The sequence below is a fragment of the Diospyros lotus genome, chromosome 1 (assembly GCF_014633365.1).
Source record: "Diospyros lotus cultivar Yz01 chromosome 1, ASM1463336v1, whole genome shotgun sequence".
Lineage (NCBI taxonomy): Eukaryota > Viridiplantae > Streptophyta > Magnoliopsida > Ericales > Ebenaceae > Diospyros > Diospyros lotus.
Genome location: NC_068338.1, coordinates 44,489,444 through 44,503,188, shown reverse-complemented (window position 1 = coordinate 44,503,188; position 13,745 = coordinate 44,489,444). Strand labels below are relative to the sequence as shown.

The window sequence follows — 13,745 nt, the reverse complement described above, 5'->3', positions numbered from 1 at the left end:
ACCAGGCTGACTGACTCCACAAAAACATGCCAATGGTTTGGAGTACTAGAGAAAGTTCTAAAAGAAATTCATTCCAATTTATGGAGTACTTGAGAAAGTTTTGACGAGTTTACACAAGCAGTTAAAATTATTTGCAAGGAATCAAATCGAACACAATACATATTGGCACTTAGGCAGACTGTTTCATGCAGGGCTCTGTGAAGCGAGCCCACAAACATATGCCGATAGTTGATACTCATTGTTTGAGCAAGCAATCACTAAGGGGCAATACCTAGGCAAAAACATGTTACAAGACAATAGTGCAATTGTTAGCATCAATCTCAAGAAAAATTGCATAGATCAAAGAGTAACATGTTACCAAAACAGCTCGCCATTATGATGCTCAGCATAGGTTATTACACAATTTCATCAGCTGATATATACAACAGAGTGGATTACACAAAGACAGGCAATGATTAAGCTTCCAAACCTACTTCATGCTCGATGCTATCAATCTTCTGTTCAGTGGTATGGTGCAGGTCCGCATAATCCTTCTTATGCTTCATTCAGAACGGTTCCAAAGCTTCAAGGAAGTGATAAACTGGGAAAATGAAATGCTTTATCAAAGGAAGTGATAAGCATCATTTCCAGAGAATAACTTTCTGAAAGTAATAAGTACCATCACTAACAACTAAAAGAAATTCACTCTGGTCATGAAGTGTATCCTGTCCTCGTTATGGCTTTCATAAAAGATGCGAGGTCTGTGCATAATAAAAGACGTTGATTGAGCTGCCAAATTTGTTCTGTCAACAGAAACCACACCTTGATTAATTCATAGCTTATGGAAACATGTGTCTGCTAAAAGAAGATGTCAAATCCATCATTAATATGTGACAGATTAGGAGTTCAAATTCATCAAGGAACTGCAGTTACTGCTTTTTTATGTGCTGCAAATGTTTCAAGTCTTCAACATAATTGAATGCTACTTTCTGAATAACATTTGCAAGTTCTAAAATTAAATGCAACAGAATAAAGCTACTACCTACAGCTGATAGCCCGATATAAATAGCACCATTATGCATGACTTATTTCTCAATATCAATATGTTGATCTTAGAGATCAATTACATTATCTAGAAGCCCGAATTGCAACTTGTAGATCAAGGACAACAGATGTTTTTGAATTTGCACCAGTTGGAGGCTATAAAAAATCACTCTGATTCCGGATTACTACAATCAAATGGTTGAAGAGCCACATCCTGCCACAAAAATTATAAGGGACGGCCCCATGGTTGCCTTAACAATGCTATGACATTGAATATCTCCCGTTATTGTCTGACTGAGGCTATCACTTTCTACAAACTTTTCTTCTTTCCCTCTTTCTTTCTGTCTTCAGATACCAACCTCAATCTTTTAATGTTTGTTTTATTTATCTTTATCAATAGTATTTCAAAGTAGTCCTATACAACAGAATAAAGCTACTAGGACAATTGAATATAAATGCACATGCATAGGGAATATAATAAATCTATAAAACTACAGAATCCTTTGAAACTAAACATACACTTGGCACATGGTATGCATAGGTAGGAAGTTAAGAAGCTTCAGAGTTCCCAAGTTAAAATGGTCAATGATTGGTATGACCAACATGGAAATAAGATTAAATGTGATTAGTATATTTTACACTCTTATTTAGTGGTTCAAATTTAGTATTTAAGTATTCAATGAACATGATTGCTACTCATTTTGAGCTCAATATTGTCAATATAGGTACACATCACATGCAAAGCGGACATGGAACAAAAAGAAACGATTTTGGTGCATGATAGGAGTGAAAATAAAACTTGAAGACATGGTTAGTTATCAACTTGAAATGAGATGGAGAAAGTGAAAGTGGAACAAGAGCGAAAAGTGGAAGGCGAAAAAGAAAGAGGCTAAGGAAGAAATCTAGTGGTCTACAACGGTATGCATTCCGTTGTAAGATTGCTATAAGAATTAATTTCTAGAGCTTATGGTCTTATAGAGGAATGCATACCGCTGTAAGACCGGTTTAAGATGCTATCTGGAGCCCACGGGTCTACAGCAACAAACATATCGTAGTAGGACCACGGTAGAGTTCTGAACTTCAATTCAAAGCGCGATTTTGACTCGTTTCCGTCCAAATCAATGGGAAATGAGAGTTTTCACTGTACACGACTTTAATAATCTAAAAAACACTATATAAATACTTATTCTTGAGGGATTTGAGAGTTTTTTAATGGAGGAGGAGCCGGCGGAAGATTGAAGACTATACTCTTAGGTTGTATTTTTCTTTTCTTTTTCAAATCTTTGCTATGGATTCCAACTCTTTTCTTTTTCTTTTGATTGCAATAATGCATTGCTAAGTGTTTATAGCTAGGGTAAATGATGAAATCTCGACTTCTAATGGTTTGATTTAAAGTTACTCGATTTGCTATTTTCTTATTCATTCGGATTGATTGTTTGTTATGTTCATAATGTCGTTTTGATGATTGATCACCATTAAAACGTATTTGTGATTTGTGTTGCTTTCGAGAGATTCAATACGATTAGACATGGTAGCAAACAACGTAGGGTCCTATAATAGGTAGAGATACCTTTATGCCATATGAAATCATTTTGTGATGATCACCGTGATTGAATGCATGTTTATATGTTAGAAGGTTAACTAGAGATGATTAATCTCATATATATACATAGAACTGAATGACTATCGAGAGAGGCTTTTGGTTGTAATTGGATCATCGATTTTCAATCTAAGATAAGAAATAACAAGATCTGAGTAATGAACAATTGAATCATAGAAAGCTGACGGTGGATTCACAAACCCTAGTGCCTTATTCTTGTGAGTTTTTGAATCAAAAAAATTGTTCTAGTTGCATCTTTTATTAGTAAATTAGTTTTCATTACAGTTGAAGTCTTTGTTAATGTGTGTGTTAAGTTAAAGTTAAATTAGTTAGAATAAACGTCAAAAGTTAGTTCTCGTGGGTACGACACTCTATTCATCACTATATTACTTGTCATGATCCGTCCACTTGCGGGATAGAAATAGGCGGACAAAATGCACCTAATTATAACCCTATAGATAAAGCTGCTCGGTGCACAACATTTGTAAAATCTTCAGTTCTCTCTCTGATTGTTGCCACACACTAACATCCACCAGTAAACAACTTCTAATAGTTAGTAAAAAAACTCTATTCTGAGGAGAACACAGAGCATAGATATACCGCAGATAAATAGTAAAAGAGTACCACAATAACATACAAGCCTCCAACGCACATCACAATTAATCTAATAGCAGATCAAATTACAAAAGTGGTTTGAAAGAGACATAAATAACCTACTACGAGAGGTATATGCACTTCATCATAGGACTAGGTCTGAGTTTTAAGCCCAAAAATAGAAAATCAAAGTTGAAGATAGATAGGCAACGAGCAAATGGATAAGCAAGTAAAGTAGAGATTCTTGAAATTAGGCAATGCCATTATTCCCTTCTGCCCTTTCTAATGCAGGTAACATTTACAACCCTCAAGGATCACCCTCAAACTCAGATTGCAAATACTGAAAACAAAGATCACGATGGAAAGAAGTTGAAAATATGGTCGTAGTGATCGGTGTTCAATAATATGGGGATAAGATTCGCATATGGTGTCCGTTTTTAGCCCATAATATATGATTGTAGTGGTTGTGTTTTAGTCATTTTAAGTTTCCTTTTATGATTTTTTTTATGATTTCTTTATTTTTGTTTGGGTTATGTTTTATTTTTGGGCCTATTCTATATAACTTAGTTTAGTTGGAGTCCATAGGCCGTTGGGACATCGTATTTAAGACCTTTTTACTTATTGTAGGGTTTTGTTTTTTTTTTTTGGGGGGGGGGGGGGGGGGGGGGGGGGGGGGGTGCTTGTGGAAGGAGAATTGGCAATCTTTGTTTTTCAGTATTTGCAATTTGAGTTTGAAGGTGATCGTTGAAGATTATAGGTGTTTTCTGCATCACTTTCCCTTGAAATAAGTAACTTAAAAATGGAGAAATAACGTAATGTTTTATGGTCTCATCAAACACTTGTGAATGCCAGAACTACACTTTATTTTCTTTCATAAGATCAACTTTTTCATAATTTTAATTGCAGGAGAATCGAAGCTGAAAGTCGCAGTCAATTGCTAGAACTCAATCTGGTTAAAATCGAACTTGATTGGCGCATCGGCTTCCGTTGTTTTGAGCAAAATCAAACCAACTAAATTGAGATGCAATACACGAAACTCATGGAGTAAATGAATTCGTAGATGGAGTCAAATAGATAAACTTGAATATTCGGATATCAGTAAACACGTATGGAGCCAGAAAACCCAAAGTTCAGCCAACGAAGATTGATTCGAAATAACAAATCAATCACAGTGAATTGGATTAAAGCTCTAACCATTGCATGAAGAATAAGATCCTTCAACGAGACTACAGAGAGAGAGAGAGAGAGAGAGAGAGAGAGCGCGTTCGTCTTCACAACTCTCTGCTCTGACCATGGCTCCATCGAGTTTGCTTCGGTTTGATTCTGTGTACTGTTTTGTATGAAGGTAGGTATGAATGCACAAATGACGTAATCTAAAATAAGTTAATTAACAACGTTAACTTACAATTTAATAGAGAGTGCCACTTTAAAAAAATTCAAATTATAATAATAACTTATAAATTTCACTCAAATTTTACCTGTTTATTTAAAAAAATATTTTTTATTGATATAGGTATATAATTTTTTAAATAATTATAAGTTAACAAATTAAATATCTATTACATAGTACACAAATAAAAGTATAAAATTAGTTTTACGGTTACTTAAAACACTTAACAAAGGTATGGTCTTAAATTTAACATTCTCAAGTTTTGAAGAAAGAATTAAATTTTAATTAAAAAATTTAAAACTCAAAAACAAAAGTGGGAATTAATAATCAACAGATTCATCAACCAAAAAAATAAAAGATTTTAATATAATTATGAAAAAGGTTTTTATTTGTAGTTGCACTTAGAATAAAATAAAAAATTAAATATTATAATAAGTAAAATGGAGCAGTGAACTATTTTAATATAGTAACGTAAAAGATAATGTTTTAGAATTTTAATTTTATTTAATTGAGATTAGTTTAAAATATAATTTTAATAAAATTGAAAAGAAAAGAATTTTCAAATTTAGAAGGCCAATAAATATATTTTTATATTTAATATATTAAGTAAGTAAAATATCAAATATATATTTTTAAATTTATAAAAAAACCATATAATATGATTTATCCATAATTGGATATTATTTTTTGATAAATTAATTTATTTGACCCAAATACACCTTAAATTTTAAAAATTATGTAGTCTATGATTGAACATTTTAAAATTAGTCATAATACCTCTCAAATGATCAAAATTTTAGAAATGTTTGTCTAATTTTAAAAAATTTAGAAATCAATTAAATAAATTTAGAAATTTAAAAAGTATTTCAAATGATGTCTAATTAATTAAATTTATCTTTTTAACAAAATTAAATTCCAATTTTATATGAGGGATAAAAAAAAAAAAAAGCCCTTTTACCCCCAAGTTATAATGCAAAATGGGCCTCTCAAAATCTATTACTGTGCTCTGTAATTTGCCCCAAAGTAAGCCGTTTTGAAGTAGCATTAGGGGCGAGTTCGGAATCGGAAAGAAAACCGGTTGTATTTCCTGAACACGCAACCTTTCGGCTACCAATTGGATCGCTTGGGGAAAGCGTTCTCCGCCAATCTGTAAGGTGAGTGTTCTAGGGCTTGTATATACACACGTATATAGCTATGTATGAAAATGTATTTACTGTGAGGTTTTATGTTCGGTTCTTCAACTTTCTTCCAACACCTTCAGATCTAATCTACAGCTTAGTTCTGACGCTGCCTTTCCTTCTTCTTCTTTACGTTGTTGTTGTAATCTTTATAATTTCGTTGAAGATTTATAGATGCGGTGTTTTGGTGAAGATTTGTTAGAGTGAAGGAAGGCCGAAGAGAATTTGAAATTGTATGCAGGCTTACATTTCTACGCATGAGAAAACCAAAAGATGATTTTTTTCGAAGAAATTACCTGTTGATTTTCGAACCTAACCAAAAAAGCAATCAAATTTTAGACAATTTTATATTCTAGTTTCCTACACGTTCCCTTTTCCTCTGCAAGTTCGACTCCCAAATCCAGTGTAAGTTAGCATCATTACATGTGTTCTTGTTTAGGTTCTAGGGTTGTGCCTAATTTTTTTATTTAGGTTCCAGTCTATGGGAGGTCACCCTGGTTGTATATCTGATGTTTCTTCAGCCCTTTATTTTTGTTCCAAAAATTTGTTCTTAAGGAGATGTCCAGTTAGATATTTTCACAACTTGTCATTTTTTGACTTTACTATTTATTCTGAAATTTGTTATTTTCGCGGTCCAGTTATTGAAAAGATTCTATGACTGTCAGTTCCCCTATTTATTCTGGAATTTCCTCATGACTTCTCTAAAAATTTTGAAGTTTGCAGGTTCTTATGCTCTGATATCCATATTTCAGTAACATTTCCCTATTTATAGTTGATTTATTAGAAAAGAAATGCTACGTTTGGTTTTTTCCCTCAATTTTAAACCCAAAAATTCGTGTCAAAATTCCACTTCTTTTACTGATTCTTCTGATCTGAAAGTCTTACTGGATCCTAATTTGTTTTTTTTCTGGATTTGTATTTTATCACACTGGAGAAGTTTTCTGGTGCCTTTTGAGTCCTTAAGTTATAATTGTGATAGTATGCATTATATTAACCATATGCATATTTTATAAGTTGTGCATCATTTGTTATTTTTAAGGGCATGTATTATTTATTTTTGACAAGGTGAAGTTGTCAAGTGTTACTAACCACCTATGTGGGAATTTGTCAAAATGAGGTTGTTTAGTGCTCTAATAATGCTACTGATACTGAAATTTGTCAAATGACAATGAGGAGGTTATTTGGTGCTCTAATGCAACCATTACTGAACTTTTTCAAAATGAAGTATGATTTATACTCAGAATGAAGTTGTATACAATGGATTAAACCAATATACCAGAATTGAGAACAGTATATCTAGAAGCGGTTGGCCTATACTTGATAATAACTTGGCATTTCTTTGATATTAGGAGGGTGTTAGTGCAAAAACACGTTACGCTTATCAGCTTTATATTGGGATTTCTTTGATATTGGGAGGGCATTTCTTTGATATCTGTGCTGATGATTTTCGTTAGAATTCTGTTTAGTATTCTTACAACCATGATTTTGCTCAAGCATGAAAGGTTGGTCTTTTGTTGTTTCCAGAAATTTTGTGAAGTTTCTTACAACATGATTTTGCATAAGCATGAAACATTTATTTTCATAAGCCTCCATATAAGCAGATAATGTTTGAATTCTGCTACTGCATTATTTGTTCATTGTGGGATGTTAATTACTTGTAACGTTTAGACTGTCATCCTGTAATACAGTCTGACCTGTTGGTGGGAAGGCACACCAGGATGTCAAAGACCAGCAATTTGGATTTTAGTGTATAGGATTTTTTATAATTGAGGCATCTCCAAAATAATTACTGCAGTAACTATTAGAATCAGGAGATAATTCACAGCATTCTTCTATGATTGATTCTTTTCATATTCATGTGTTTTTAAGTATACATGTGGACTATCAGTTGTCCTGCCCTCTATTATTTGTTTTATGTATTGAGCTCTATAGATGAGGTGGAGGTAAACTTTCAAAAATTTCTTTGATAAATACAGATGACAGTTTGTTGAAAGTGATTGGCTATGTTCATGATGCAGGTAATGGGTTTTTGGACATTAATAGAAGGTTGTCTCCTTCTTGCTAATGCTCTGGCAATTTTAAATGAAGAGAGGTTCCTTGTGCCTAGAGGGTGGAGTTTCCAGGAATTCTCAGGTGTCAGAAGAAATTCCCTTAAGGGACAGCTGATTGGTCTTATTTATGCAGTTCAATACATGAGAATTCCCCTTATTGTTGCCAATACCATTTTCATTGTTGTGAAGGTGGTATCGGGATGATGATGCTTGGTATGTCAATGCCTTTCAAGTAATAATTGTTACTCATGAGGTGCTTGTTGGGTTAATCTAATATCTGGGAAATCATTTATTTGATCTAACAGTGTTGCAAATGTTGGTGAAGTTTCTTTGAGAAGGAATGAGGGCATAGAAGAGTGAAATGTTTCGTTTTTTCTGGACAAATATTGAGGAAATGAATGAAACCTAGAAAGGTTTATGTTAAAAGTGAATGGAACCTTTTCTTTCTTGTTTCTTCTTGAGGTGGTGGGGGTTGGAGTGATATCTGCTGTTTTTAATTTCTTTCTTACTGTTATCAAGCGATCTGACTAAGGCTTAATTATGATGGCTGAGAGGCCATAGTACAACTTATTTTGCTTGCCGATTTTGACTGATGGTCTATGGGTGACTTATCTTTTGGTGTGTGAATGACATTTATATCTTTTGGTGTGTGAATGACATTTATATATTTCTTAAGAATGATTTATTTTTATTTAAGCACAAGAAGAGTGTCTCAACATTGAAAATGATATTGTGCTCCCCGGGGGGGGGGGAGGATTGGGCGAATGCTAAACTGCTGAAAAAACACCCGCCTTGTGCCCATCTCTGCATGGGGACCCATGGTTATGGCATTATTTGCTCTTATGTCCTATTGTTCTGGTGTTTGGTAAGTAATTCTTGTTCACGTTATATGAGTCGTAACAGTTAATATTATTTTTCATTTATTCTTGCAGGCATAGTTGAATGGTTGCACGGGTTTGCGAGGTTTGCCTTGAGTGATGTGAAATGTGGAGAAAGCTTCTCCCTTTGGAGGTAAAAGCACTTGCTAAAAAATAATAAAAAGAAAAAAAGCTTTGATATAGACGAGCTCTCCAATCAGTTATTGTTCTTAAGTGATGTACTTAGCTCCCATGATGTTTGGCACGGCAGAGTGAGTAATTGTGAAATTGGTTGCATGAAGTAGATTTGTTGATTTTGTTATTGTTGAAATAACTCTTTTTGAAGTCTATTGCGATTTAAGCATCTTTTACTGTGAAATTGGTTGTGTGGAGTAGATTTGTTGATTTTGTATTGTCAAAATAACTTTTTTTTTTTCTCAACTCCTACAATTTAAGCATATCTAGATCTTTAAATTCTTCTATATGCTCTGCTAGATCACCGATTATTTGGTTATCTGTGGTTGGAGTTGTGAAAGGTTGAGTTATTAATAATATGTGAGATCTTTAAAGTTTTGCGATCATGTAAAGACTCCAAGGTTTAAGCGAAACTATTAGTGTTGAGCCGAGATTGTCCGAACTATTTCACATGGTACTTACCAATTGAACAGAAGGCAAGAAGAATAATGGTGAACAATTTGCCAAAATATACAAACATATCCACACCAATAGGAATATGCGAGGAGCCGAATCATTGAAGAGATCATGATGCATCGTGGACTTACTTAACCTCTAATTCTTAAATTAGAATAGAAGCTTAGAAAATCAATCGAAATACAATAGATGAAAAGACTTGGGTAGCAGCAATATAAAAGCTTTGCTCATAGATCAGCAAAGACGTGGTAAGTTTTGGAGTCTACTGCAATAAGCCTCAAGGCTGCAACTGCTGCTGCAACTGACATGCAGCTGAAGAAACAAACATTAAGCCAGTGCCACCACTTCTGGCCGGCACTCAACTTCTTGTCCTTAGCCACTAGGTACATGTGGTTTGCTAGGATGAATGTGAGCGGAAATGTACTGATAGCCCCTGTGAGGCTCATGAAGTCTCCAAGGAACGGTAGCAGAGCCGCCACGAGTGTGTTTACCGCGAGGTAACCGCCTCTCACCATAGTCCGGAACGACAAGTTCCGCAGAGATAAAGCACTTCCTTTGATGCCATATCTCGTGTCGACATACTCGTACATGGGGCTTGCGAATATCTGCGAGCAGCAGATGAGAATTAAGAGAGAGGAGGTTATTTTCATTTTGATTTTGATCAAACTGGTTGCTTTGCTTTACTAAAGACCAGAAGGGTTGATGTTAGGAAGAAGCATACGTGTAGAGCAATGACAGTTTGCAAGAAGGCAGAAATGTTGGCCAGTGCCTTCACCCAAACTGGACCAGTAACACTGTTGAGCAAATAAGTAGAGGTGCTAGATCCATAAGCCCAGTAACCCACAAATGCAACAGCATACATAGGCAGAACTCCTACTGTGAACTGGAAGTAGAGAGCTTTCATCATATTCTTGACGACTGGTTGTCGCACAGTTGCCTACCACACCACAAAAAGAATACAATCACCAATAAGGATCAGAAATTCTACACACGGCTTTATTTGGTGGAGCAGAGTATTGATTCACTACTCCACTTGTTGGGCAAGTGGTTCCTGGGGGGTTCAGAAAATTTATATATAAGATATAATGGTGTCATGTTCAGGTTTTATGAATATATTTTTTGCAACTATTAACATTCGAAAAATAAAATAAAATAACCATGCAAAACAAAAGCATGAATCCCTAATTACAAATGAATTAAAAATACAAGTTGTTAACTAAGATGTTCAATCTTATCATCGTAATACATGAAAATGAATTAAATTATATGGCTTGATGGAGATGACTTTGATCATAAAAAAGACCAGAGCTTTTGAAGTCAACAAAAATGGGAGATTTTAAAGAATAAATCTTTACAAATTGTGTGCCGTAAAATATTTTAGATAAAAAATAGATTTTTTTTTTGGGGGGGGTGGGGTGGGGTGGGGGGGGAGCTTTGTGAACCGGTAAAACCAAACAAACCAGCTGATTATGACTGATTTGACTGATTGCTGGTCTTTTTTAACTAAGCCCGGCTTAGTGACTAGTTTGCAGTTTCAAGAACTATAATTATAATGTTCCAATTTTTTTTTTCCAAATATGGAAACATGCCGCAATGCCATATTGTTGAACAAAAAATAATTCAGAAAATAATAGCTTGCCAAAACTAGCTATGGTAGCTGCAATCATCCTATGAATAAATATAGCAACATCAAATAATGCCACTGCAATGCGACAGATTCCACCGTTTAAATATAGAAGGCAATTGAGGTCACACTTAGGGCCTGTGTTAGTTGCCGAAAATGATTTTTTACTTTTTTTTTTTTTATCTAATTTTCATTTTTTTATAAAAAATTTGAAAAGTGTGTTTAAATGTTAGAAATATAAAAATTAATTTTTAATCTAGAGCATGAGAACATATATTAAAAAAAGAGAGATGTTTTAATTTTTTATTTTTTTGTATAACTCGTGTTGAAAGAAGAAGATGAAAGTGATTTGTGAAACATTTTTGAAAAATTGCATTTTTAAGAATTTGAAATTAATAAGGAAAAGTGTAAGTAAGAGGTTACAAAACACATGATCAGCATAGTACGTAGGATTCATTAATAATCCGGGACTTACCTGTATCTCTGGAAGCATTCCTGTATTGAATGCGAAAACAAGATTAGCAGCTGCACCAATGGTTGTAAAGATTTTGCCAATCTTTGTTCCTGAAATGCCATAATCCCTTGCCGGAGCTTTAGATCCTGTAATAAAGTATATACAAGACGCATCTATGATATTTGAGTGACTTGAAGACAAAACACGTTAAAAAGATTCCGCTCGCTCGAAAAGATCGATCTTACCATCTCGGGCTGCCAGAGCAATGGCTATGACTATATACACCAGACTGAAAAACGTCGAAAACCCGAGCCAAACTCTTAGAGCTGATAGATGGGGTATTCCAACGGCGAATATGGCACACACAATCCCAGCTATTGCTATACAATATGGCAGCTTCATGGCGCCATCATCCCGGAAGAGAACGTAGACAGCCTGCACAGCCAGTACACACAGTGAAAGGTTCAGGCATCTTCAGAACATCATCCTGGCTAGTTCTTCAAGTTCATAGAGCAAAATTCTACCATGATCTTACCTTTAGAGCCTGTCCAGCCAAAATGATGAATCCGGTGTTGATCATGAAAAGATTCACATATTGCAAAGCCCATGTAAGTGAATAAGCTCTTGGGCCATATATGAATCCCGCAAGGTCTCTGTATCTGATGTGTCTTCTGCCCCCAAATTCATGGAGCTTGGCTATGAGTGTGTTTGCATAGAGAGAGATGGCAGTGGCTGCGATTAGGCCTAGTACACCTGCTATCCATCCAAGAGGAACCATGATTGTCCCAGAATAACCCAAAACATAAGCACTGTTGATACCCGTTGTGAGGACAAAACCAACTTGAAACCATGAATCTGCGTTGCAAAATCACCCAGAGTCACATAAATCAAACAGAAATGGATGCAATTGCATATGAATGATACTAACAGAAGCAAACTGCCCTTCGAGTTTGCACTTGATTAACTTAGCCCACTAAAGTTCATCTAATGCACACCCAAAAGGTGATAACTGCGAGTTCCCTGGAAGACACATAAAAGAAGAAGACGTTCAAGAGGTTTCAAGAACCATAGTACGGAAAAACTAAGGAAAACCAAAAACAGATTCCTCTCCTATGAACAGAAATTGACGAATACCCAAGCCATCCCGCGTACTAAATTCATCCTAATTTCCCAAAACAACAAACAGAAGAGAGGCCTTTTCACCCTACAGACTATACCCCATAAAGGAAAAAACAAACAAGAATGTTCAAAAACCAATCCACGGGACACCCATTTCTTCAACTAGATATCCGAAAACGAAAACGAAAGCAGAGAAATGAGGAAGGGGAAGAAGATTAAGAACCAGACCGTGGCTGATCTGGTGGGCGGTTTCCGGGATTTCGACGGCGGTGTGTGGGCGTTGACCGCCGCCGCCGGCACCGCCGCCGTCCGAGCGGCTATGGTTGTAACTTTCCATTGTAAAGGGCACCACCACCGCTCGCTCTTCGCTTCCTAACAGCGATACGGTGTGCTCTAACCCTTCTTCCTCCAATATACGTGTCACGGCCAGCGTCTCTCTCCTCTGTCCCTCCCCTTTTAATGCTCGCGGGGGGAGAGAGAGAGAGAAGAGAGAGAGAGATTCAAAAGTCAATTCAACGAAGCAATTTAGGGGAGCCGGTGAATTGAAATTTTTGCCAGAATCACTGAATTGTAGAAGATTATTCTACGGCGAATCAAAACATGGCATTTAGATGAGAGAGAGAGAGAGAGAGAGAGAGAGAATGGTCACAGTGGCGCGCAGATCTATGAAGTCCGTTGAATGTGTGGCTGGATAGGCGGGCGTATGGTTGTCACTGGGCTTTCATTTTTCTTTTGGGCCCTCCACGGAGGGATCAGAACAGCTAATTGGGTTGACCAAGCTACGATCGGGGTGATGGACGGCCCAGATGGGACCAGAATACTCGTCGGCAAACAGCTTCCGTGGCCGTCTTTCACTACTTAGATCATCATTACGGTTCGCGAACATATCGAACGCCTGTGAGAAGTTGTCGGCGTATTCAGTGTTTACGTGGTTGTCCATTTCTTTCTTTTTTTTTTTAATTCGTTTGCTTGTGATTGAATTTTTATTTTGGTTTATTTTATTAAGCAGTGGCGCTACTTTGATAAGTTGGCGTTTAATTTAATATAAGAGAGAGAGAGAGACAGTAATAACATGAAAGGTTCTCTTCAAAGAGATCCCATCCATGAGGTGAGGGGCATTCATGTCATGATTTTCTTTATTTAATCTATTAATTAATGGTGGTTTTGCGCAAGGATATTTTGTTGACACACGTGTACACAGTAG

General features: G+C 35.7%; 2 protein-coding genes across 5 annotated transcripts; one reads left to right on the top strand and one right to left on the bottom strand.

Moving 5' to 3' along the window:
- Nucleotides 1-5,617: 5,617 nt before the first annotated feature.
- On the top strand, nucleotides 5,618-9,274 carry LOC127812030 (uncharacterized). Of its 3 annotated transcripts, none has more exons than XM_052352294.1 (3): nucleotides 5,618-5,761; nucleotides 7,804-8,049; nucleotides 8,769-9,274. In XM_052352294.1, the coding sequence occupies exon 2, from the start codon at nucleotides 7,807-7,809 to the stop codon at nucleotides 8,038-8,040; it is 234 nt and encodes a 77-aa protein (XP_052208254.1). In that variant the 5' UTR covers nucleotides 5,618-5,761; nucleotides 7,804-7,806; the 3' UTR covers nucleotides 8,041-8,049; nucleotides 8,769-9,274. The 3 variants fall into 3 exon arrangements, with proteins under 3 accessions (XP_052208254.1, XP_052208273.1, XP_052208264.1); XM_052352313.1 differs by lacking the exon at nucleotides 5,618-5,761 and adding an exon at nucleotides 5,813-6,018; XM_052352304.1 differs by lacking the exon at nucleotides 5,618-5,761 and adding an exon at nucleotides 6,027-6,190.
- A 197-nt stretch (nucleotides 9,275-9,471) lies between these two features.
- Nucleotides 9,472-13,363, bottom strand: LOC127812016 (proline transporter 1). 2 transcript variants are annotated; one of them, XM_052352282.1, is made up of 7 exons: nucleotides 12,770-13,363; nucleotides 12,351-12,442; nucleotides 11,958-12,277; nucleotides 11,668-11,857; nucleotides 11,444-11,568; nucleotides 10,066-10,281; nucleotides 9,472-9,949 (listed from the first exon to the last, which is right to left on the bottom strand). In XM_052352282.1, the coding sequence occupies exons 3-7, from the start codon at nucleotides 12,198-12,200 to the stop codon at nucleotides 9,572-9,574; spliced, it is 1,152 nt and encodes a 383-aa protein (XP_052208242.1). In that variant the 5' UTR covers nucleotides 12,201-12,277; nucleotides 12,351-12,442; nucleotides 12,770-13,363; the 3' UTR covers nucleotides 9,472-9,571. The 2 variants fall into 2 exon arrangements, with proteins under 2 accessions (XP_052208242.1, XP_052208235.1); XM_052352275.1 differs by lacking the exon at nucleotides 12,351-12,442 and having other exon boundaries at nucleotides 12,770-13,358.
- Between the last annotated feature and the right edge of the window lie 382 nt (nucleotides 13,364-13,745).